Source organism: Lynx canadensis, chromosome D1 (genome assembly GCF_007474595.2).
Source record: "Lynx canadensis isolate LIC74 chromosome D1, mLynCan4.pri.v2, whole genome shotgun sequence".
Taxonomy (NCBI): Eukaryota; Metazoa; Chordata; class Mammalia; order Carnivora; family Felidae; genus Lynx; species Lynx canadensis.
The window spans coordinates 72,428,490-72,452,547 of NC_044312.2; the positions used below are offsets into that span (position 1 = coordinate 72,428,490).

Below are 24,058 nucleotides of genomic sequence, written 5' to 3' on the forward strand. Positions count from 1 at the left end.
CTGTACTTTGCAACCTTGAAATTAGGAGAGTTGGGAGAACTATCGCATCTTGCCTGAAGAGAACAAGGAGAGGGGAAAACTCGATAAGAAGTTAAACAGCTGTTCATCATTCTTAATACATGGTGACTGACTCCACTAATCAAGTCCTCTCTTCCATGTCCCGCATAGGAGCTAACACATTTTATGTGCTCAGTACATAGTAAGCCTTCAACTGCTTCAAAGTATAACAAGACCTTACACATGTTTCCTAAGCCCCCAGCACCAATGAATTTGTAGATTTATAAATATCATGGTGAACAAGAAATGCTGTCTTGTCATATTCAAGCCAAATAACAGCTGGACTTTAAAAATAAAATTTTGAAGGCATTTGCCTTTTATATTTTTAATTTCTGTTTTCCTGGCTTATGGTTTTGTCATTTGATTTTGATGAGTGTTTAATACACACATGCACAGCTGCCTCTTTGGGTGACCTTTCCCTTGCGGCTTCCATGCTCAGAGCTATGAAGCAGGTCCTCAAGTTGCTTAGTAAGTGATATTGGCATTTTCATGACTGCCAGACATTTTCCTGGGAAGCCCAGCTGGACCAGGCCCTCATCTCCTAGGCTGACGTACGTTAGTCACTTCAGAAGCCTCACAGGAGGATGGGGTGCAAGTGGAAGGAGGGTATAGTCCCTTAAGATTGCTGTTCTGCATTATTCACAATAACCAGGACATGGAAACCATCTAAGTGTACCTTGATGGATGAATAGACAAAGAAAATGTGATACACACACACTCCTCTTGAAGGAGTTTTTGTAGATGAATATTATTCATCCACAAGAGAAGAAAATCCTGCCGCTTACAACAACATGCATGGACCTTGAAGACATTATGCGAAGTGAAACAAATCAGACGGAGAAAGACAAATAATACTGTATGGTCTCAGTTATATGTGGAATCGGAAAAGGAAAAGCTCTGAAACAGAGCAGAGTAGTGGTTTCCAGGGATTAGGGGGAAGGGGAAGGGGAGAGAAGTTGGTCAAAGGGTATAAACTTCTAGTTATAAGATGGATAAGCTCTGGGGAGCTAATGTACAACATGGAGAGTATAATTAACAATACGGTATTATACACTTGAAAGTTGCTAAGAAAGTAGATCTTAAATTTTCTCATTAAAAAAGAGGCGATCATGGAAAGTGACAGATGTGTTAACTAACCTTGTGGTAATCCTTTCCTAATATACATGTGTACCAAATCATCACATAGTACACATTAAATTTACACAGTGCCATATATCACCATCTGAATAGAGCTGGGAAAAACATTTAAATTGCTGTTCCAAGCTGGAGGAAACATAGACATGATCACACATGGACTGAGAAGAGGTGGCGAGCTAGGCTAGAGCTGCAGAACTCACCTGGCCAGTGAGTTCACCTAAACAGCTTCAGCTCTGAATCTCTGGGCGGCACAACCAAGTCTTGATCTTTTTAACACTTTTCTCAATGACAATTATGCCTGCCTGTCTGTCTGTCTGTCTATACGCATTTCCCTTTTAATCTTCTGTCTTCCTTCGCTAGACTTTAAACTCCAAGAGGTCAAGAACATATCTGTTTTGCTTCCCTCGGTTAATCTAATGTCTAGTTCTGACACACTGTAGATACTTAAGAAATGTTTTGTTTTCCTTCATTTCATTTTGTTTTGTTGAGACCACACACTGATTGAAGGAGTTTATAAGCTGTAGTTATTCTTTCACTACGTTCCTTCTTACTCTTCCTGTGAAGGGAAATATGAAGGAGCAAACTAGAGAAAGTATTATGTGTACCTGTTATCTACTCTGACTTGCATACGAACTGTAACTCCAACAGGCTTTGCAATCAGCTCTTACTTGAACGGATGCCAGGAAATATCCTAAAGTCAGCAGAAGGCTGCTACCCATCCCAGCAGTCCTCACAAAGGCAGTGTGCTTCTGTCGATATTAGAGCCAGTAACTTGACTCCATTCATGAACTCACAGTCCCCCAAAAGCACATGAGGTCTCAATGGCAACTCTGGGCAAGCTTCTGAAGGGAGGTTTTCACACGCTCCTTAAGCTCCTGGGCCACTACAGCCCTTCTACTATTACACTCATCAGGCATTGCTGCTGTGTGTGACAGGGTAACACGAGAGCTGGTGTATGGCATGACTTGCTATATTTAGGGGAGAGGAAATGGGCCATACTGGGGAAGGTCACAAGGAGTTTGTTCAGAAAAGTGAAGGCACCATGGATTTATCTTATATGCAGGGCATGCCGTATAGCACAGTATTTAGAAGCTTGGGTTCTGGAACCAGGCTGCCTGGGATCGACTCTCAGCAATGCACTTACTAGCTATGTGACCTACGGCAAGTTACTTAATTACTCTTGTCTTTAATATTCTCATCTGTAAAATGGAAAAGAAACAATAATACCTTCTTTACAGAGTTGTATAAGGTTTACATGAGACAAAATGTGTAAAAAGCTTCGCACATTCTCTTGCATGTAAGTGCTTCAGAAATGTTTGCTAACAAACAACACAACAACAACAAAAAACAAATTAACCAGGAAATTGGTCTGAATCCAGACAATCTGGGTATTAAATGGAATTTCTAAGAATATTTCTATACAATATTGTGCTCTATAATTAAGTTTTTCATTTTTTCCTTTCATAATGGTTAATAACTCCGATCAGGCTTTTTAATTTACCAGGCACATAATATCATCAATTAATTATTAGCATTATTGAGAGGTAACTGACTATATGTATACCCATTATACAGTCAAGAAGCCAAATGAAGAAGGAAGAATGATAGATTAAGAAAACTGTCGTAACGAGGGTAGAGTGATAGAACTCTGCACCTCCTAGTCTATGGAAAAATGAACAGACTGAATATTCCAAAGTGATGAAAAATGCTATTTCATTGTGTATGGTCAAAGATTTAGGTACTCTATGGTACAATCTTGCAACAACATTGAGATGGGCCTGGCCTGAATAAATTGGTTCCCTAGGCCAAGGAACCTCAACCCTCATGAGGAAAAACCTACACTTCTAAGTGCCTATAAAACGTCAATGTCACTGTGCTCTCGGTACACATTCTTCAGGAAAGGCAGCAAGTGTATTTCTGGTTTTAAATCCTCTTTATCCCTTCCCTTCCTCCTCCTCCTAATTTTCCTCTTCCTCCTCCTCTTCTTCCTCTTCCCCTTCCTCTTCCCTTTCCTTGCCCCCACCCCCACACACACAACAATCAGAATTTAACACCTTATCCCCAGGACTATCATTAACCATTAGTCTCTCCTACTCATATAAAAAAAAAATCTGCTTTTTGAATACTCTGTGAAGTGCTTCCTAAAGCCTGTAATTGCTCATCTTTTAGTGTTCATGCCAGGGATTTCTGAACTGCCTGGGATGGCCCCAAGCTATCACCAGAAGTCATGTCCAGTTCAGATGAGGCTATGAAATGTCTCCGCGTGTTTTCGAGGGATTAGGGTTCTGGAAGAAATTCTGCCGGTAAAAGCGATAATAGTAAGATTCTTCTCAAGCTAAAGAAGAACTTTAGCAGGGACCCAAGATGGGCAAAGTATTGTGTTACTCTGAAGAGAACAAATTAATCTTCCCTGACTGGTGGGAGGGATTCTGCCAAAGGAACAGCTAACGGGAAAACCAGTCCTTACTCTGTGATGACACAGTAAATAACCAGGCAACATTACTACTGAAGTGCTGACCCAACTCATAAATTGTACCCAGCCTCTGGAGAGCAATTTCTGCTGATTTGCTGCTTGTGCATTTAAAACAAACAAACAAAAAGGGACAAGGAGTGGACAGGCATTGACATTGCTGTGGATAAACCCACTGAGAGTGAAGCTGGTCTTTCTATCCAGACTTTCGCAAGAATTTAGTAATGGATAGTGCTTGGGCACAGGCCGAGCAATTATTAATTTTACACTAGATCTGCTGCAAACCATCACTGAGTTCCCAAAAAGGTTTGATTGCACCTGGGACTTCTTGATTCAGGGTTGAAAAATCCTCCTTTGTAGGTTAGCCCTTTTTTTTAAACGAGTATGCGATGACGTGGATGAAACACAGAATTCTGTTATTCATGGGAACGCAGAGGGTCATTTTATTTAAAAACTTTGAAATGGCACCTTCAAGTACGTGAATTGCTACGTGTTCGGTAATATAGGATCTAGCTACATCTCAACGTCCTCAACTATAATATATAATGGAGGCTAAGAGTTCCTCTGCTTTGCCAAAAAAAAAAAAAAAAAAAAAAATCCCAGCTGGTACTCCTGAGAAAGACTGTATAATCCTATAGCTAACTCAGATGCACCTTCACAAACGCCCGGAGCAGCAGAAAAGAGCTACGGAAAAGCCACTCACCCTCTGCATCTTCTGGCCGAGTAAGATCGATGACACCTGGGCCCAGCTTTCCATCTTCACTTGACTTTCCTGTTAACTGGGGCCCCAAATTCTCAAAGCGTGTTCTTTCCTAGAGGAAAGAATAATCAGAGGCTTATTCTAGCTTCCGAAGCAGCCACTTTTTCCTTCCAGTTTCTATCTTGCTTAGCGGGCAAAACTTGGATTTACAAACATCATTTCTGACCAACTGGGGATCAGAAAATCTTTCAGGAAGATTCCACTAAAGCCTGGTGGTGGCACTGAGAGCGCTGACAGCGTCTAAAGCACAGTACCTGTAAGGAAAGGAAACCTGTGCCGGGAAGCCTGCAGGGCGGCACTGCGCATCTTCTCTCAGTGGGATTTGCTCCAGTAATCTAAAAGGAATGCAATTGAAAGGTTTGAGCCCAAAGTGCAAAACTTGAAAGAGCAATTCCCGTGAAAATACACTGCTAGTTAACGGGAGAGGAATTGTCTCATTTGGAGATCGCAGTTTGCATTGGTATTCCTGGGAAAATACAAATCGGAGTTTTAGGCAGGAGGATTTCAAAAACAAATGTTTCAGAGCGGGCAGACTAGATGATGGCATTGATGCTATTATTTTGCCTAGGAGTTTCAACTGTAACTTCTTGGGAAGTAAAAAGAAGATTATTCCTAGCCAGCCATGGAGTCAGGAAATTTAAATATCTGTGCCGTTACAGGAGGGAAACTCAAACACGTTTGCCTTATTAGCCAGCTCCTCTAGGACAGGGAGCCTGAAATATCACAGTGAACTTTCCCTCTGCAGCTCTCCGGATCAGTGGCAGAGGGCTCACTGACCATCACTAATACGGTGTTCTTGTCTGCAAAAACAGAGCACGTGTCCCCTTCTCGCCTCCTTGCTACTCTCCAGACTCAAACTTGGCTTTGTGTTGTGCTTATGAATGAATGAAACCTTGTTGTTCATTACTATGAAACAATATTAAATGTCATGTCAGCTTGAATTTACAGACATGAAATAGCAGCTTCCAGCTCCGGGAATGGTTTCTGCATGTTATACTTAATGCATTATGCAGCAGTAGAGTGCTGATTGCTGTTCAGTCTATTGTTCAATGACCTAGTTCTGTACTGAGCATGTTCGGCATCAGATGGAAACACTCGGAGTGTTCTCTTCTGTAAGATGTTTAGAAACTTGGAAATATTCTTAAAGAGCAAACATACAATTACTTGATAGAGGCTGTGTCTCATTTGTACAGCCTCACTACATTTGTGCTTTCTAATATGATTATTTTTGAATATCATTATATTTCTATAATTAATTCCCATCAGTCAAATTGTGCAGGAAGTCTTCCAGTTCCCCTTCATCATGGAATATCTTGAAATCTGTGTTGGAAGAAAACGCAGCATAAACCTTGCTTTAATCTAGCACCAACTCTATGAAAGATATGCAACAAAATTGTAATCTTGAGTTTCCCCCACTGGGCAATCCTAACTAGTTACACTAGTGGGATATGGGGAAACCTCCGAAGTACCACACTTATAAAAATCAGAATGGAAAATAAAAAGCAAATTAGGCACAGTTCCCCAATATTTTCTCATGTGAAAACACCGCTGCACGAGAACAAATTAACCCAGATGCAGGCCTCAACAAAAAGCAACCACAAGCCATGTGGGAGTTTCACACATTGTCGGGGGCGGGGGGGGGGGGAGGAGGGGGGAGGACAGCTGCTTTTAATCAGCCAATTTCTATTTTTGAGTAGCACTTTCGGTTGTCATGATGTAAAGAAAAAGAATTAAAGTGAAGATGAGTAGTACCAGGGAAAGCAAAATATTCAACCTTTGTTTTATCACATTGTTTCGCATTTCAAATATTTGCATGTGAATGCTCTCCCTATGTTAAATGCAAAAGGAGTTTTGATGTGACACCTGCAATCTTCTTGGAAGAACAACCTTTAACTGTATTTTCATGGGGGGAAAACAACTTTCTCTGAAAATCAACAGACCGTGCTACCTATCAATATGCATATTTCAAGTATCTTTCTAGTCATTCATTCTCTTTGATTTTACCGGAAAATATTCTCAGTAAAAAAAAAAATAAAGTTCCTGAAAGAATATCAATATTTTGACAAGGAAGGAGAAGAGGGAAAATTACATGCCATGGTTTGTAAAATCCTAAGACAACAAAGCTTACATGATGATAATATCTTTTCTTTTACAAAAAATGAAGTGCACTCACAATTCAGTATTATCAGCTTGCTTTTAATCATAACAAAAAACATTCGGAACATTCAACAACACATTCACAGTGCCTTTGAAGTCATACATTTTTCTGACTTCATTGAAAAAAAACATTCTTCTGCAGAGCTACTTTCCTTATAAAATATCAATATTTTGACAGAGTAGAAGTCAAGGAAGAATATCCCATGAAACACTCGTTAAACAGGCAGAAAATAAATCAATGGTAAAAATTGTTTTGGGCAGTGGGCTGCATTTTATAGTTGGTAATATTAAGCACTTGTGTTTGAGATTAAAGAAGGACCCTGCAAAGCCATGCCCTTTCATATAAATTTCTACCTAGTCTCCCAGAAGATTTCCTTCTTCAAAGAATAGCTCAGAATATTTATTTGCCAGCCACATAACCATAAGATAAGAGGGCCTGATGTCTACAAGTTAGCTCCTGTCAGCTGGGCCAAGCCAAGATTTTACCAGTAAGGTTGAACATGAGCCTAGTAAATACAGGATGTGTACATGGGCACAGAGATGAGTTCAGAGATACTTCAGTTCCAACAGGCTTCAACTTCTGGCCATGAAGTGCCAATGGGTATGCCCCTATATCAAACAGATAAAGATTTGTGGGTGGTAAGTTCTTAACTCCAAATTTTGCCCACGCACTTGAACTAGCTCTCACAACATACATGTCGTCCAAATAAGATACTTTGGAGAAGTAAGCAAAAGAGTTCAGTGCTAATTTAATCTCAACTCCCCTAGGAAAATCCCCCAATCTTCATGTTGACGGTGAAATGTGCATTTTACATGCAACGATGTGATCAGACCCTTACTTATGCATTGTCAGTCACAAAACATGCAGGCAACATTAAAGTTACTGAAAAAAATTAAAGTCAGCTCTGCTGTGTTGTAGGGACTGTTGGCTCTCTAAGTGCTTTGAAATTATGATGTATGAGGTAGATGTTGCATATTAAATAAAGATATTTCAATGATAAAGCCCCCTTTAGTGAGAGCTGATGAATGTTAAATGTTACAAGCCACAAGACGGTGGCATCCATCATCTTCACATATTATCAGAGTCAATGACGGGGCAGCCTCACTGATGACAGATAGACTGCTGCATTATTATCCCTTCTTTCTAGAGTCACTGCACAAACCATTCAAGTCCTCAAGCATTATTTTTAACTTTGCATTAAATTAGCAACTTTTCTCTCCCTACCATGGCAAGATTGATCAATTTTGTTTTTGCATCGGTGGAGAAAGAGAATGGATCTGGGGTAACGCAAAGAACAGAGGCTTGTTTCCATCCAGGAAAAAAAAATCAACTTCCCCTTACTGGCAACAAATGTAAAATTGTGATATGGGGAAAGAACAGCAATGAAACAGTAAGCACACAATAATGGCTTTTCTTTGCACTTAGATAAAAGCTGAATTTTTGATGCGCACAGTATATTTTAATAAAATTTTATATACTATGTTTTATACACTTATTGGCTATTCCATAATAATGTGTGTGCTAACAGTAAAATTGCTCTTAAATTTATGTGTGTTATTTATACGTTCCCCCGTAACAATGCTTTTTGTTGTAAAAAATATTCTGTTTATTAATGTAACTTTACAACCACTGCATCCAAGATCCGTGGTAAATTAATGACATTTTTATTATTTTATAGTGTCATTAAATTTTTACTGATCACTCCATCAAACAGAGGCAGTAAAGGCCATAATGTAAACTGGGACACTTAGATCAGGCAGCAGGAAGACATTCCATATAGTCTGAAGAAAACTGCTAGCAATAAATGATATTTATACCATCTTTAAGCATGTTAGAATACTTGGATAAGTTTGGCAAAACTGTTTCAGTAGTAGAGTGGATTGTGTACTTAAATAACAGTTTGCTTGCCAGCAAGACAAGCCTTTTTCAAACCACATGTGAGGTGACTGAGTGCAGCCCTCTCCTAGAAAACAACACGCGAGATGTATGATGCCCCGGGCACCCTTCCCTCGGGGTTACCAAGACTGACCAGCACACACCGTACCTCAAATCACTTCCACACAGTCTCCTCTGCTACAAAATGAAGTGGAAATTGGTAAGTGCTGAGAGAAGCGCTTTGTTTGTTGCCTTACAAACAAATATATTTCATTTGACAAGTAGACATAGCTGGACAATGATGTGATATATTTTATTCCCATGGTCCAGGTGAGAGGTACTTTACCAACCTTTATTCAAAGCTCGTTTCTAAAGAATGTCTGAATGTGAGCTCATTCATAGCAGCCACAGAACATACACCTAAGGGGCCATTACCTGCATTGCAGTTACAATGGGCAAAAAATAATTATCTCACATTACTTTCACATATAGAATACATTATATTAGTATACTCTATACTGACTCTCAATTATTCTGTTTATAGAATGTTTGTATATATATTTTATGCAAATATTTTATAATATTTTATATAAATGTATATATATATTTCTATATGTAGACAATAGTAATTAGAACATTTTGTGCTCATGTAATCACCAATTTAGGCCCACCTCTTACTAAGTAAATAAGATTTTGTTGTTATATCCTAAAACACATTATTTAAATATTGAAGACTTTAAAATTTTTTTTCGAATATGTAATCATAAGGAATTTTGTAGGGAAAGTTAATACTGCAGCGCCACCAGTCATGTCCTTACATATTCCTGAAGCAGAGTTTTCTGAGAGAAATAACAAATTCTTGCATCATGAATAGGAATTCTCTAAGCCCAGCACAATGTCCTGAGATATTATCTGTCCTCAAAATTTCAGCTTTGTCGAAGTTGTTGAGTGCTCCCCAAAGAAGCCTTGTCACTTCATTCCAGCTCCAAGCCTTAGTGTCTCTCCAACTCGGGGAATTTTCCCCAACTAAAAGTGAAGACTTCCCTGCAAAAGCAGTGTTACCCTTACATAACTTGCCTTCCTGTTCTCTGTTCACATCAATACCAACTGGTCGGCACTATTTGCCTCACTGCATTCTTTGCCCCTCCATGCTCGTCCATCGTCCAGGCTTGCTGATTCTTCTCTCACAGAGTCTCTTGCACGGGTGCCTTCTCTCCTTCCATCCCTCCCATCATCACTAACTGCCCCTGCATTCACACTCACACTCCTAGATCGCTGCCAGTCACCTCCTTTCTGGGTGCTGGGTGCTTTCTGCCTGTGCCTGACACTGCCTTCTCAGTCTATCTACGCGCACTCCTCACAGGGCTCCACTTCAGAGCTCCGACTTAAAACATTCATGGCTTCCTGCTTTCTGTTGCATTCCATTCAAGCTCCTCGACCTGGCTTTCAAGTCTGTCACACGCTGTCCCCTACACATCTTTTTAAACTCTGATTCCTACAACTCTCCCATCACACATCCTCTGCTCCGGGTGGGCGAGAACGAGCCTTCCCCTAACACACCTGCTTTTTCTTCCTCACTGCTGCTAGGATAAGTTTCCTGCTCTCTTCTTCCTTGCCAAATTCGATTCACTTTGAAAAGCCCAAGCTGTCTGTGAACTCTACAACCTCTCTGAGCTACCTGCTTTCTGATATACAAAAATTCTTAGTCTTCCCTTCATAATTGGCCCCTAGTTGTATACTATCTTAAGAAATGGAGCTTTGGTTCACATGTACCTCCAAGTCTCCTCCCAAAACATCAGAAGGTTTTTCAAGCCAGGGGTTTGTCTTACACTTTTTCTATATGTCTTACACAGCATTTAGTATTAGTGCCCATAAATACTTACAGGTTTTACAAGGCCACATAATCGATTTACCCACATAAATCAAAAACACGCTGTGCGAGTGAGTGTCCCAAAGAAGCAAGTGTGCGATAGAGGGTTTAGACTCAACATTCCACTTCTGGGGATGTCTCTTTGGTCAATAATAATCAAAACAAGGAAATCCAAAAAAAAAACTTAAATATTTTATAAAAAGAGAAACAAGCAATGTCAAAAGAACACAATAGAAGAAGACAATGTGATGATATAACTTACTAGGAAAAAGAGGTTTTTGAGTCTGACTTAGAAGTTCTGCAATTTGGCACTTGCATCTGTGCAAAGTCTTTGCAAACTATAGCAAAAGAAGACACAATGCACCACAAATGCTTGACTGAAAAAGCAGTGAACATTTCTAAATATAAAGGTCTCTCTCTCTCTCTCTCTCTGTCTCTCTCTGTCTCTCTCTCTCTTTTAAGCAGGACAATGCTAAGGATAATGTTGAGAGAAAGAGATTCTGTATCTTATTCTAAAAGGCTTGTTCTAATTCCTCTGGACATATCTGGCCATGATGTGATGATTCTCAAGAACCACTACTTAAGCACATATATGGTTTCCTTTTTGATTTGACAAACCCTATCACTTTACTAGCCTTTATTTTATATCCTTTATTATACATTTTAGGAATTTAATGAAGGATCAAAACTGTAGGCTTTACATTAGAAAGTAACTGCAAATATTTTGAAAAAGGTGATTCTTGTCAGGAGTAAGGAGTTACTTTGGAGGTCCTGGGATTTACTTTCATAGTGATATTTTTGATGGTCATAGAGCCAGTAATCATAATAAAGACTCCGGAGGAGAGAAATGAGGGTTATTATTGAACTTCATTGTTAAATGACATTTTGTCAGCTAAAACTGCTAAATTGTCTAGCCTTTAATATACCCCCTAACATCAAAATTGTGCTAGGACTCATGAATTAGTTAAGGCCTAATTTTCCCAAATGGGTTTGTACCCATAGCACAAATACATGTATTGGAGGGGAGGAAGGAAAGAGGGTCACTTACTGATCATATACTATGTGTAAGGCTCAGTCCAATGAATATTTTCTTTAATCCCTACACCAATACTACAAGGAAAATATTACTGTTACTATCAGTTTTACAAGAGAAAAAGGTGAGGCTCAGAAAGATTTTTTTTTTCAGAAAGATGTTTTTCTGTTTTAAGTCACTTAACCAAAATTTAGGTCGGTATTTGTGCTGAGGTGAATTTAGGATCATAACTCTGCAACTTAATTACCATGTGATCTCTCTGAGCCTGTTTCCTCATTTGTAAAATAAAATAGAAAATGCTCATGCCGCTGGGTTGTGATGATGAAATAGAGATTATATGTGTGAGTGCTTAGCAAAAATAAGGCAACTCATAAAATACCCACTTATGTTAAAGGTATTATTTAGTGTTTGCTAAAGGTTTCGAAGCTAAACACTAATGAAGACAGTGTCCTGATCTAAAGGCCAATATCCATTCCCCTGTATCAACAACGCAACTATATAAACAAAACTGCTTTCCTTTTTGTCTTGGTTGCTAAGCACCTCAGAACTAAATTTAAATCTCAACCTTAGTAACCATGTAGTACCTGGATCTTGTTATTCTGTACTTAAAAGCCTTCAGTGCTCCCCGCCATCTGCATAAGGAGAACCAAACTTCCTTGTATAGCTTGTACAACCTTTTAAGATCTGGCTCCTGTTCTCATCAGTTTTATGTCCTACGCATTCCAGTTTATATTATCTGTTCCAGTAAGATAGAACTTCTTAGAGTTTCCTGAACAACAGAATTGTGATATTGTATGGCCTTGTATATCTACATATGCCATTTCTTCATTCTGGAATGCCCTTTCTTTACTGATGACATCATAATTAGTCCTCTCTAGGCTGTATTACAGCATTTCTTCTGGGCAAACTCCTTTGTTGACTTCCTCCCACCAGCCCCACACAGAAATGATCACTCCCTCTTTTTTCCATCACCACGCCATGCTTATAGAAAAGGATGCTACAAACATTGGTTATAGGTCTGTTTATGTGTCTCCTCAGCTTACTCCTTTAAGGTGTGGTGTCTATCTATTACTATCTTTACATCATGAGTGGCTGATAATCCTGATAACAGTATTTCCCTCTCTTCTTTTATTTTAATTTTACTTTTTTTAAAAAAAAATTTTTTTTTCAACGTTTATTTATTTTTGGGACAGAGAGAGACAGAGCATGAACGGGGGAGGGGCAGAGAGAGAGGGAGACACAGAATCGGAAACAGGCTCCAGGCTCTGAGCCATCAGCCCAGAGCCTGACGCGGGGCTCGAACTCCCGGACTGCGAGATCGTGACCTGGCTGAAGTCGGTCGCCCAACCGACTGCGCCACCCAGGCGCCCCTTAATTTTACTTTTAAATAAAATTAAATTAATTTCCAGATCTTTTTTTGAAAACAGCAAGATATAGATGTTTAGAAGCTGGATAAAAGCAAAGGAAGGTGTGTATATCAGTTGGACAATACAGTGATCTGATCAGGGTTGGCCTGGCACTGAGATACAGGAAGTTTGCCTAATTATTATTATTCAAAAGGGCTCTATAAGGATCTTTCCTAAAATCTCAACCACCACCACAACCTTCGAATATTCTTCTTACACATTCTTACATTACATTGTTTAGCAATACATCATTAACAATTCATTCTTTGAGTTAGTCAATAATGCCAATATTTTGTGAAAGGGCAATAGAATAAACTGTTAAACAAACTCATACTAATTTCAGTTTAATTCTTCTAGAGAAATAAGAATATCTGTAGAGAAAATTAGGCAGATGAAACCACGTGAACAGAGTTATAAAGCATTTGGTCAAGGGAGTTCCTTAGGTACTGTAATCCCAAAGAATATAGCTTCACAAGAGTTTGAGAATACCCAAACTAAGCAAATATGGCTGTTAGGGACTGAGCCGTGTCCTCTTAAAATTCACATGTTGAAACCCTAATCCCTAGCACCTCAGAATGTGACTCTTTTTTGGAGATAGAGACTGTAAGGAGGTGATTAAATTAAAATGAGGCCTTCAGGTTGGGCTCCAATCCAATCTGACTGGTGTCCTTAAGGGGAGGAGATAAGGACATGCAGAGAGACATTAGAAATGTGTGCTCACAGAGGAAAGACCATGTGAGGACACAGCGAAAAGGCAGTCATTTGCAAGCCAAGGAAAAAGGCCTCAGGAGAAATCAATCCTGTTGGCACCTTGATCTTGAACTTCTAGACTCCAGGATTGTGGGGGAAAAAAAATTGTTGTTTCAGACACCCGGTTGTGGTATTTTGTCATGGCAGCCTTAGCAAACTAACACAATGCTCCTTCCGAGCGTTTTATTATATAAAAGGCTTTTGTCACTACTCCAAAAATGTCAGCTAGTAAGGCAACAAATTATACATATGCAGTCTACTTACCTCAGAAACAATTATCTGGAAGCTTTTGCTGTTAGGAGCTAGTAGTGGTTGACAACTCTATCTATCTATCTATCTATCTATCTATCTATCTATCTATCTAGAATTCTTCAGAAGAGCAAGTTCTCTGTTAAAGGGAAAGAAGACTTTCAGTGGCTTGGCCAAAGTTTTCAAAATTCCAGAAAATTCACACTTGAAGCAAGATATAGAATCAATACCGTTTGACTTAAGCGATTCAGATCATCTCTCAGCATGCTGAAAAATGCCACTGGATCATAAGCTCCTTGGGGGAGGGAAACTGTCTCCTGACCCTCTCTATCTTCACTGAGGGCTGTGCCTTGTGACCACAGGAGAAGTGTGCAGCACATGCCTGACAAAACGAACTAATGTCTGCAGAGCTTCTTGTGGATATGTTTTATGGAGCTTTCAAAAACATTCTCAAATGATGTATGACACATTTCCCTCAGGATTTGAAGAGTACACCAAACTAAGCAAGTTCTCTCCCCGCACCCCTGGCAAGGACAGCGCCCTGTGTATCTCCTGCAACATACACTTAAACTCTTGTCACTGATCATCAAATGATAAACGATAAAGTAGCATTGACTCTGAAGATATGAGATCCTTTTAGGCTTGGGAGCCACTGAGTTAAATTAGTTTCATCAGGATTATAGTGCTTACTGAACCCCTTTAACCAAATGCTTTCTGTCTCATTCATATGGTTTTAATATGGTTTTAACCAATTGCAAGGTTATTTATAAGTTTGCAATTCCCAAGTAGAGTTATAAAGTGTTCAGATTTAAACAAATCCAGTTGTGTGGCAGCCCAGCTCCTACTTATATGCGGTTTCCAACTTTGTATTCGTTTACAGAGGCATGATGCATATTTGTTCCTGAATATTCTCTGATTAACTGTTTGTTTCAGTAACAAGTTCACAAAAAGTTTCATTGTAAAAATTGCATGCGGACCTATTAAAATTGAACATATGATTAAAAAAACTGGTGAATTTTATCTCCACTTAAACCACCAGCAAGATTTTATTGTGCTAGCATTCATCATATGAACAAAGAGTGCCACGATAAAATTAATGACCAGCTAAGAAAATGTCTTTGTCCAAAATAATACCTTCAGAATTCTGTTTTTTTCAAAATGTAGGTACTTGATTTCTGATACTTATTTAATTTGCAACATGTACTTTTTATATTATCTGTGGAAACGCAGATGCCATTTATTCAAGTTAAAGGCACCAAAGTTATATAAACCAAGAATGGATATTTTCTTCAAAAATATACCTTCTATTTCAATTTTAGCTGGCAAGTTGATAGATTTGAAGATTCTTTTTCTCAAAAACATAAATACGAAAGATGGGAAAATGTAAGGTATTTCCACCATGTATTTGTTTCAATTTATCAGGTATAGAAATATATCATATCTCCTAAGAGATATTCCTATAATGTAAAGAAATATGTATACTACCAAATGACATAGACCTTAAAAAGAAAAGTAGGGGGCATGTGAAAAATTTAGTTGCTGGAAGGAAACGTAAAGGCATCTTCATTCAGAGAGCACAGGGATCAAGGAGGCTAGGATGCTAACCCAAAGTCCAGCAGCTAACCAGTAACAGATCTAGAATACAGTAACAGATCTAGAATACCAGTAACAGATCTAGAATTTTTAACCCTCAGACTCCTAGTCTCCTGCTCCTTCCACTGAACTGTTCTGTATCATGTGTGCTCTTTACAAACTATGCTAGTCCCTGATTACTTCGTCTGTAAAATGAGGAAGCTGAACTAACTTACCTCTATGGTTTCTTCCAGCTCTGAAATGTTATGAGTCTGTGATACTCAACTTTATTCTCCTGAGACCTACACTCAGCATACAGTAGTAAAATCACTTTGCTATGTCATAAAAAGTTTTTGAGCAATTACTCGTATTTTCAAGGAAATTGTTCAGAGATAATCCATTTGTCAAACAAGCCTTCCAAACCCTGGTCACACTTAGCCAAAAAAGATTTATTTGCTGCTTCTGAAATTCCATCTCCACCATCGGCAAAAGTAAATAGAAGGGAAGGGACACGAAGGTAAGGGAAAGAAGACAAAGAAAATAGGCAGGCAAAATCAGAGGGGAGATATTTTAGCCTGAAATTGGCATAAATATTCCTCATATCCCTATTTTGGCATTCATTATGGTAGCACCAGCACAGAATAAATCCCTTTCTATCTGAAAACAAAGTAACATCAATGCAAACATTAGTGCTAGGAAAAGGGCTTTTCTTCAGAAAACAAAAGCAAAAAACCCAAAAAAAGTTAATTAACTCCTTGATGTCAAGATTTTGTATATTCTATTGTTATTCTCCTTCTAGGAAACAGGAAGTACTCAGGTCAAGGGACATACTTTTCAAATAAAAAATAAAAATAACCCAAGACTATGTCTGATTATTTGTAGAAGAACCTTTCTTTAAAATTAAGTAAAATTAAAATTTAGAAACTATGTTTTCATTTCATGAAATTTAAAAATCATTTTCAGATTTAAAATTTTAAAATGAGTTTAAAAGAAGAAGAAAATATTTAGGACCTGATTCAAAATAGTACTCCAACATGGTAATATTATAAAGGACAAAAGATAGTGCCCAACTGTGGTGATATGTGTTAATTGTATGGTTTTCCAAAGATGTGGGAGAACTGATATCAATTACAGTATAATTACCATTACTTCCAACAGAGTTAACATGTAGTTACCACAAAATAACGTACAATTAACTGGTGTCACATTGCACACCAGACTAAATAAGATACAAATTAAAAATTCCCAAATGTAGCCATAATACCCTTCTATCTCTTAAAAAAAAAAAAAAAAACAACTTTTCTAATGTCACAGCATTTGTCAAGAACTCGTGTAATTATTTAAAAGAGGGAGAAACCATGACATATAAGTAGAAAGAATCACTTTTAGCTATACAGTGAAAAACTGCACAGGGAGGGAGATGTATGTATCAACAAAAAATTTAAAGTTAGTAAGCTAAAGCTATTGTCAATAAAATTAGAATTTTCCTCTATGTCTTTCAGTTCCTGAAAATTAGGCAGCTATTTTTTTTTAGGCAGTCATGTCTTAAAAGCAAGTTCAAGAATGCTCTTAGTTTTTACTGATACCTAACAGTTTCTCCTTTATTTATCAAACACTGAACATGAACCCGCTTTAGCAGTGCTATAGAAAGACCCAGAAATGAGTAAGTCTTGGTCTAAGAAGGGAGTTTACACCAAAGTTCTAGTTATTTGTTATGCGAAGTGGTAAATCATGTCTCAATATGAGCAATTTCCTTATCAGGAGGTGAATTGCAGGGACAAAGAATGCTCCAGTTCAGTGTGAAGAAGTAAAATTCCTCATTGGAATGTCTCAAGTCAGCAACAATAACACAGGATGTTTCTGCATGTTGCACGTGAGAGGGGCACGTGTGGGAACACAGACATGCCAAGTGCTTGTCTAGGTCTAATTAGAAAAGAATTGAAAATGGCAGAGTGCAATGCTGTGAAGCTGACGAGAGGGCAAAGGGAAATTCGCTGTATTTAGAATACAGCCACAGTGTATCTGCTCTATCCGTTTCAAACATCTGGGCTTCCAATTATTTACTGAACTCCTGTGTAAGAGTTACTTGGGAATACTGCAAACGTTATAGAACAGAAACATGCAAACTGCTTCATAAAATACTTGCGGGACTGAACTCTTGTTGAATCTTGAACAATATGGTTGAAAACTGCTGTGAGATTGTTATGTTTTAGTAAGTGTGTGAAAACCATGAAGAGGTTAATATGCTGAGAATAAATTTTGTAAACAGCATGCTATTAATACAGCAGACAATACTTTATTACAAATTTATGTTCTGCATCTTTTTAAAGATTTAGTTAATTTCCTGTATCTGGCTGTTTTATATTTAAACGCTTACTTGAGATTCAATGAGACTAGACACTTCCATAAAAGACCGTGCATCTTTTTTGAAGATGACATAAGCATATGCCTAGACCCACAAAGCTTTGAGGGCAGTTTGTTCCCTATGAAGTTGCTATTTTCTCTTTTTCTCTGATCGCGGAGCTCAGGAATAGATGCCTTATTCTTGCACCCAGGTCTGTGTTTTACTCTGTTTAATTCATGACCCTTTTGTTGGGCTCTGAGGGAAATCAAGCTGGTTAGGAAGGATGACAACAGAACAATGAAGGGTACACCGTTATGCCATGTTACTTCTCCTTGTTCCCACATCGCTGCTGCATTCCTCTGATTATTGCAGCCTCAAAAAATGTGCTGATCACTGTGTGTGTTAGGCGACACTGCCAACCCTGAGAAGCTAATATCCCAGATAGAGTACAATTATGCACGTGATGTAAATGAAGTACGCACTCACCACATATTGGCCGTTTGTCACGAGACAGCCGGCAAACAGCAAAGATGGGCGCAAGACCTTATTGTGCCCTTTCACTGTGTCCACAAATGCCAAAAAAAAAAAAAAAAAAAAAAAAAGAGGAAGAAAGAAAAAGAAAAAGAAAAAGAAAAAGAAAAAGAAAAAGAAAAAGAAAAAAAAAATCACCTGCTCCTCACAGCTGACCTTAATTGGCACAAACTTGAAATAGTTTCCATCTAAAATATATTTGGGATTGGGACACCCGGGTGGCTCAGTCGGTTAGGCATCCAACTTGCGCCCAGGTCATGATTCTCACGGTTCATGAGTTCGAGCCCTGAGTCAGGATCTGTGCTGACAGCTTAGAGCCTGGAGCCTGCTTTGGATTCTGTGTCTCCACCCCCCCCACCCCTCCCTCATGCTCCCTTGCTCTCTCTTTCTCTCTTAAAACTAAATAAACATTAAAAAACTTGTTTAATTTAAAAAAATAATAAAAAATAAAACAAAATATATTTGGGGTAGAGCTTCTAAGTTGGTATTAGGAAAAAGGAAAGAGCTGTCATCTCCACATTCAGATATTAGACACTGAAATGCAGTGTATTCTAGGTCATAATAGTGAGCGTAGAGACTGCACCAACTTTATTTCTCCAAAACTCAGAAACTGATCTTTAGCTTTTTGTTTCAACAATTTAAATATCAAAATAATAGCATCGGAGCTAAAAATATGATTTAGTTCGTAAATCAGAACTTAGCTTTATAATTCAAACTTGGGAATTAAATAGGAAGATATTTTAAAATTAGAAGTCTGACTTCCCAGTCTAAAAGCAAGGGCTCTAATGTAATCAAGCCATCTTTCCTACAGAAAGAGACGGTGCTTAGACCACATTAAAAAACTACTCAATGAAATAAAAGCAACACCTTCAAGGGCTGTCTTGCTGTACCATCAATAGGCAAGCACAGTCATTCCTAAAGCTGGGGGAGCTGCTCTCCTTGTCCTTCTCCATTGTCTGCCTAGACAAGGACAAACCTGGAAAATTAACCAGAGCGGAATACCAGCTAGAGATCGTTCACTCCGTCCCAAAGACTGTCTCACGTTTACCACAATGGACTTGTGCCGTCTCAAAGAAAAAAAAAACAGTTATTCATAGAATAACTTCCCCTGTGAATACTATATCTAGCAGAGTTCTTAAATCTCTGTAGAATTTTTAATGGTACTTTCAGACCAATTAATGACTTGAGAAAAGACAATCACAACAATTACATAAAAGTTTTCAGATTATAGCTCTTATTTAACTCCACTGTATATATTTGCCACAAAGAAGAACACAGCCTTAAAAAAGACTAAATCTTCTTTCACTGATTAAATAAAACTCATATTCAATTTTTAATTTTCCACAGCCAAAGTGACCAAAAGAGTAGCAAAATGAAAACTGCTGATAAGGCTAGCTGGCCTTCTGGCCTGCTTCGGGGCTAGCATATTAATATCTGTAATTTATAGAAGGCTTCGCGTTGTGGGCTGTGTTCTCTTCTTGGTAATACGTTATGAAGCACTGGATTAGACTGTCAGACCAAATAAACCAACAAGTCTTAATATAAGTATAATCTATTTGGAATCTAGTTTGATTTGAAATATTCATTTTCCCTTGAAAACCAACTAATATATTTATAGCATTGAACCTTTGTATGTTAAGTCCATTGTTCTAAACATATACTTTTCCTTCTGGATAAACCACTTTGACTATGAACTTCATTCATTAGTATAGTTTTTTTACTTGAAGATAAATCAGTATTAAATATTCCATGAAACATCATCTCTAGATCGTTTTTATCTGGTTACATTATTCTTTAAATTATATGTTCACAGCAGTGGTTTTGGAAAACCAGTTTGTACAAAACTAGGTGAAATTCATGAACCCTCAGTGTTGTGATCTCATTGTATTGTACCAATCAGTAAACCCATCGACGTAGCTAATTCTTAGTTCTCGGGTAATTCTCTGAGAAAAAATAAATGGTTCCTTTAAACTCCCAGAGATCTCTGGTACAACAGACCTGAATTATTTCAAATAGATTTCACTTCCTTTCTCCATCCTCTCCTTCCCAGTACCACCCACAAAGATGCTGACATGCTACTTATTTATGCTACCAGCCTAAGGCAGCTTTGAGTGCCCCCCCCACCCACTCCTATAAAACAGGAGGCAGGGGGCACATGGCATAAAACTTTCCTTCTAAGCAGAAATCACTGACCCAGTTACCCTGCTCCTCACATAGTATGGCCCATGCTCAGCCTCAATGACCACCAGCATCTTAAAAATTGTAAAGTCCTTTTACACACCTCGGTCATCTGTAAGGTGTTATCACCCAAATTTTATAGACTATATTGAGGCTCAGTGAGACTAGAGACTTCCCCAAGATCACACATATAATAGCTAAGAGTCAGAGGTAGGCCAAGAAGACAGGTCTTCAGATTTAAAGCCCAAGTTGAATTCCTTCTATTCCTTGGCACAGCTTAACTTGTGAGACTTGATTTGGTTTTAGGCATAGGTCATGAAATCATGAAGATCAGGATCGAAGCCGGCTTCTAAAACCTTGTAAAGTCAGTATTTATTTTATGAATTTACCTTTCTGAAGCTATCCAGGTCTAAGACTTTACTGAATTATCATTTATGTAAATAAAATCAACATTAGATTCTGTATTAATTTGTAATGGTTGTCTCTCTGCCTTCCTAGGCTATACTACCTCCTTCACATAGGGTTAATTCCTAGGCAAAGTTTTCAAGACCTTACCACCATTGGAGATGCACGCTCAGGAGCCCATTATACAGGAGTAGGCTAGGCCGTGCAGGTAGCACACGCTAGAGCCCTGCTATAGACGTATGCAGAGACAGCAGCTGCTCCTTGTAACTCTGAGCGCTTGGAGAAAAATCGTCACCAGTGGTCAGAGACTGCACCTTAACTACAATAAGCTCCAAGACTGCAGAGAGAGTGGGAGATGAGAAGTGAAAGAGGGAGGGAAGGGGGGAAGGAAAAGAGAGGAGGAAGGACAGGGAAATGGATGGGAGAGTGGAGAGAGATGGCAAGACAAGGTAAGAAGGAGGTTAGGGGTAGAGAATGGAAAAGAGGGAAATATACTTTTGTACATATAAGGGGGCAGAGACAGAGAAGAACAGAGTGTGGGAAACTGATCAACAACCTCCAGAACATAAGACAGATGAGAAAGCAGCAGGGAGGCAGAGCAAATTGGGACAGCTAGAAAAGACTTTAAAATTCTTCTAATTTGTTCTAGTAAGAAGCAACTCTCCTCTGATGTGAACTTCCTCTGTCTGGGAAAGGCCAGACACACACAAAAGCAGAGTGAGACTCCTATGAAAATACATTTTTATCCCCTTCTTCCAAATTCTGGTCCCTAGCCACAAGCAAGCAATCAATGAATAATGACTGAGCATTTTAGGCTCAGTGTTAGTGGGACAGCAAAGAGTAAGACCTGGGCTCTTCTTTCAGGCTAATCATAGTAACCTAACAGTGTGGTGCAGTGGAAAGTATAGAATTTATACACAGAGGAGCTGATATCGGAACCTATAGAGTTACCTCCATGATTCTCGTTGTTAGTTTTTTGTTTTTAATGGTATTTTGTTTTTAATGGTATAGAGTTACCTCTATAATGGTAGGTTAACAGGAGATAATAATCTCTATTGCATAAGACTTTTATGAAAATCAAATGAGATTTTTTTATATGAAAGTATCATCCATAAACGTCTATAAAATTTATGTTAATTATTTCATATTTTAATTTGGACTTACACCTATACCACCTTCAGGTTTCTCCCACTGAGAAGACAGTCACTTATCTGTTGCTTCTACAGTTTCAATATAACAAACAGGGTGACTCTCTACAAGCCTTTTTATATGGAGAAATACACTCAATTTACCTCAGCTACCCCTACCATCATTATTACTCACTCTCTCTCTCTCTCTCTCTCTCTCTCTCTCTCTCTCTCTCTCTCCCTCTCTCTCCCCCCACCCCCCCCCTGCCTCTCTCTCTCTCTCACACACACACACACACACACACACACAATCGTGCACACAAACTCTAGGCTAAATTTCTTAACCAGGCATTCCAGGCTTCCATCATCTGAACCCTGCCCCCTCTCTGACCCAGAGCCCACTTCTTTCCTGAATGAACTATCTTTCAGCTGTTATTCCCCAGATGAGACCCATGCCTCAGCAGGCTCATGCTTGGACTCTACCTGCTTGCTCCTCTCTCCATACTCCATCCTGCCTGTCTTTGGGGGCATTTCAAGTCTTTCACACTCTAAAGAACTTCTCTTTCTACCTCACTGATTGAAGGGTATATCCTTTGATCTTCGTGAGCTTAATTTACCTTGCAGCTCCTTTCACTGATTTGGCCCTTGGACCCCTCATTGCCAGGTTCTCTTTTATATATCTTTCCTATCTCCCAAATCATTATGTATCTTCCCTTAGGGCAGGAAGGGACTAGTCAATTTTCTCTGAATCCCAAGTACCACAAGCCCCACACATCATACATCAGATGGTGTGCACATCCTACTCAACATCCTGTTATGTCATATGGTTGCAAACAACAATAAGGGAGCCAGAAGAATGTTTGTTTGCAACTACCCTACTTCATATACATTATCTTATTTAACCTTTTCCACAACCTTATACGATCTAATCATCATTTTCACCTTCCAAGTGAGTAAACAGAGGTTCAGAAGAGTAACAGCCCCCAGATGGTGCAGCTAAGAATATATGTGGTGGTAAAGTGAAAAGATCAGCTATTAGTCTGTGAAGCTGACTTCTGGACCTTGATATGACTGATTTCCAAGGGTCTTATTCTTTCTTCCATTACTGATACTCTTTGTAGACTCAGGGAAATTATTTTACAACATCACATTAGTGATCTAGAATAAGAAAGATGAAACTTGCTACCAATCTCCTTTGTAAGGGTGTTATTAAAAGTAGAGAACTCACCTTCTTAAAAGAATAGAAAGTCCTGTTAAGCTGATGTAATTTTTTAATGTTTAGGCTTGGGGGGGGGGGGGGGGCAGAGAGAGAGGGAGACACAAAATCTGAAGCAGGCTCCAGGCTCTGAGCTGTTAGCACAGAGCCCAATGTGGGGTTCAAACCCATGAGCCACAAGATCATGACCTGAGCCAAAGTCAGATGCTTAACCAACTGAGCCACCCAGGAGCCCCATAAGCTGATGTAATTTTTAATATGAGTTCACTAAAATGCTTCTTTAAACTAGATGTTTGCCTTATTTTCCCCATTTTACAGATGGGAAAATTGAGAAAAATTTTAATATTTATATCTTAGTATCAACATAGGCAAAAGGATACCAAACTTATGGTTTTTCTTTTCAAAAATTTATATTGATCCTAAATATGGGAAGAAAACAATTTTAGAGTGATCTTCTTTGCTGAAAACTACAGGGGACTCTTATAGACTAAAAGGTGTAAGGAACTAATGCTATAGGGCAATGCATTTCACAAGACACAATTTCTGTTATTTCAGAACTAATGCTATTGACATCATTTATAAAAAGATATAAAGAGCAAATCAGGGTTGCACCAAAAATAAAAGCAAGCATTTCCATCCATAGTGGGAAGACAGCACTTTGGGAAATTCTAATCTTAGTTGCAAATGTCAAAGATTGCAAATTGGATCTTAGCTAAAAGTGAACTTCTGTCAATGTGCTTCCAATGGCACATTTTTGACAACCAGATTTAAGACAATGCTGAGAGAGAAACAGTGGTGGAAAGAGTGTATAAAGTACCTCCATGTGCAGAATTTTCTTATATATGCTCTATACCCGGCCCTACACCTATAAGCCGACAATGAAAATAATAAAGTATATCAATACCTAAGTCCATAAAATA

At 38.6% G+C, this 24,058-nt stretch overlaps 1 protein-coding gene across 9 annotated transcripts in view; it reads right to left on the minus strand.

Annotated features, from left to right (window-relative positions):
- Positions 1-24,058, minus strand: part of SOX6 (SRY-box transcription factor 6) — a 620,069-nt gene that overhangs the window by 42,040 nt on the left and 553,971 nt on the right. For 6 of the 9 annotated variants that reach the window (XM_030330815.1, XM_030330812.1, XM_032594837.1 and 3 more), the window contains one exon: positions 4,368-4,476. In XM_030330815.1, the coding sequence (XP_030186675.1) occupies positions 4,368-4,476 (109 nt within the window). Of the gene's footprint in view, positions 1-4,367; positions 4,477-4,678; positions 4,760-24,058 lie in introns of all 9 variants that reach the window. The other 3 variants (XM_030330807.1, XM_030330809.1, XM_030330810.1) reach the window with 1 other exon arrangement.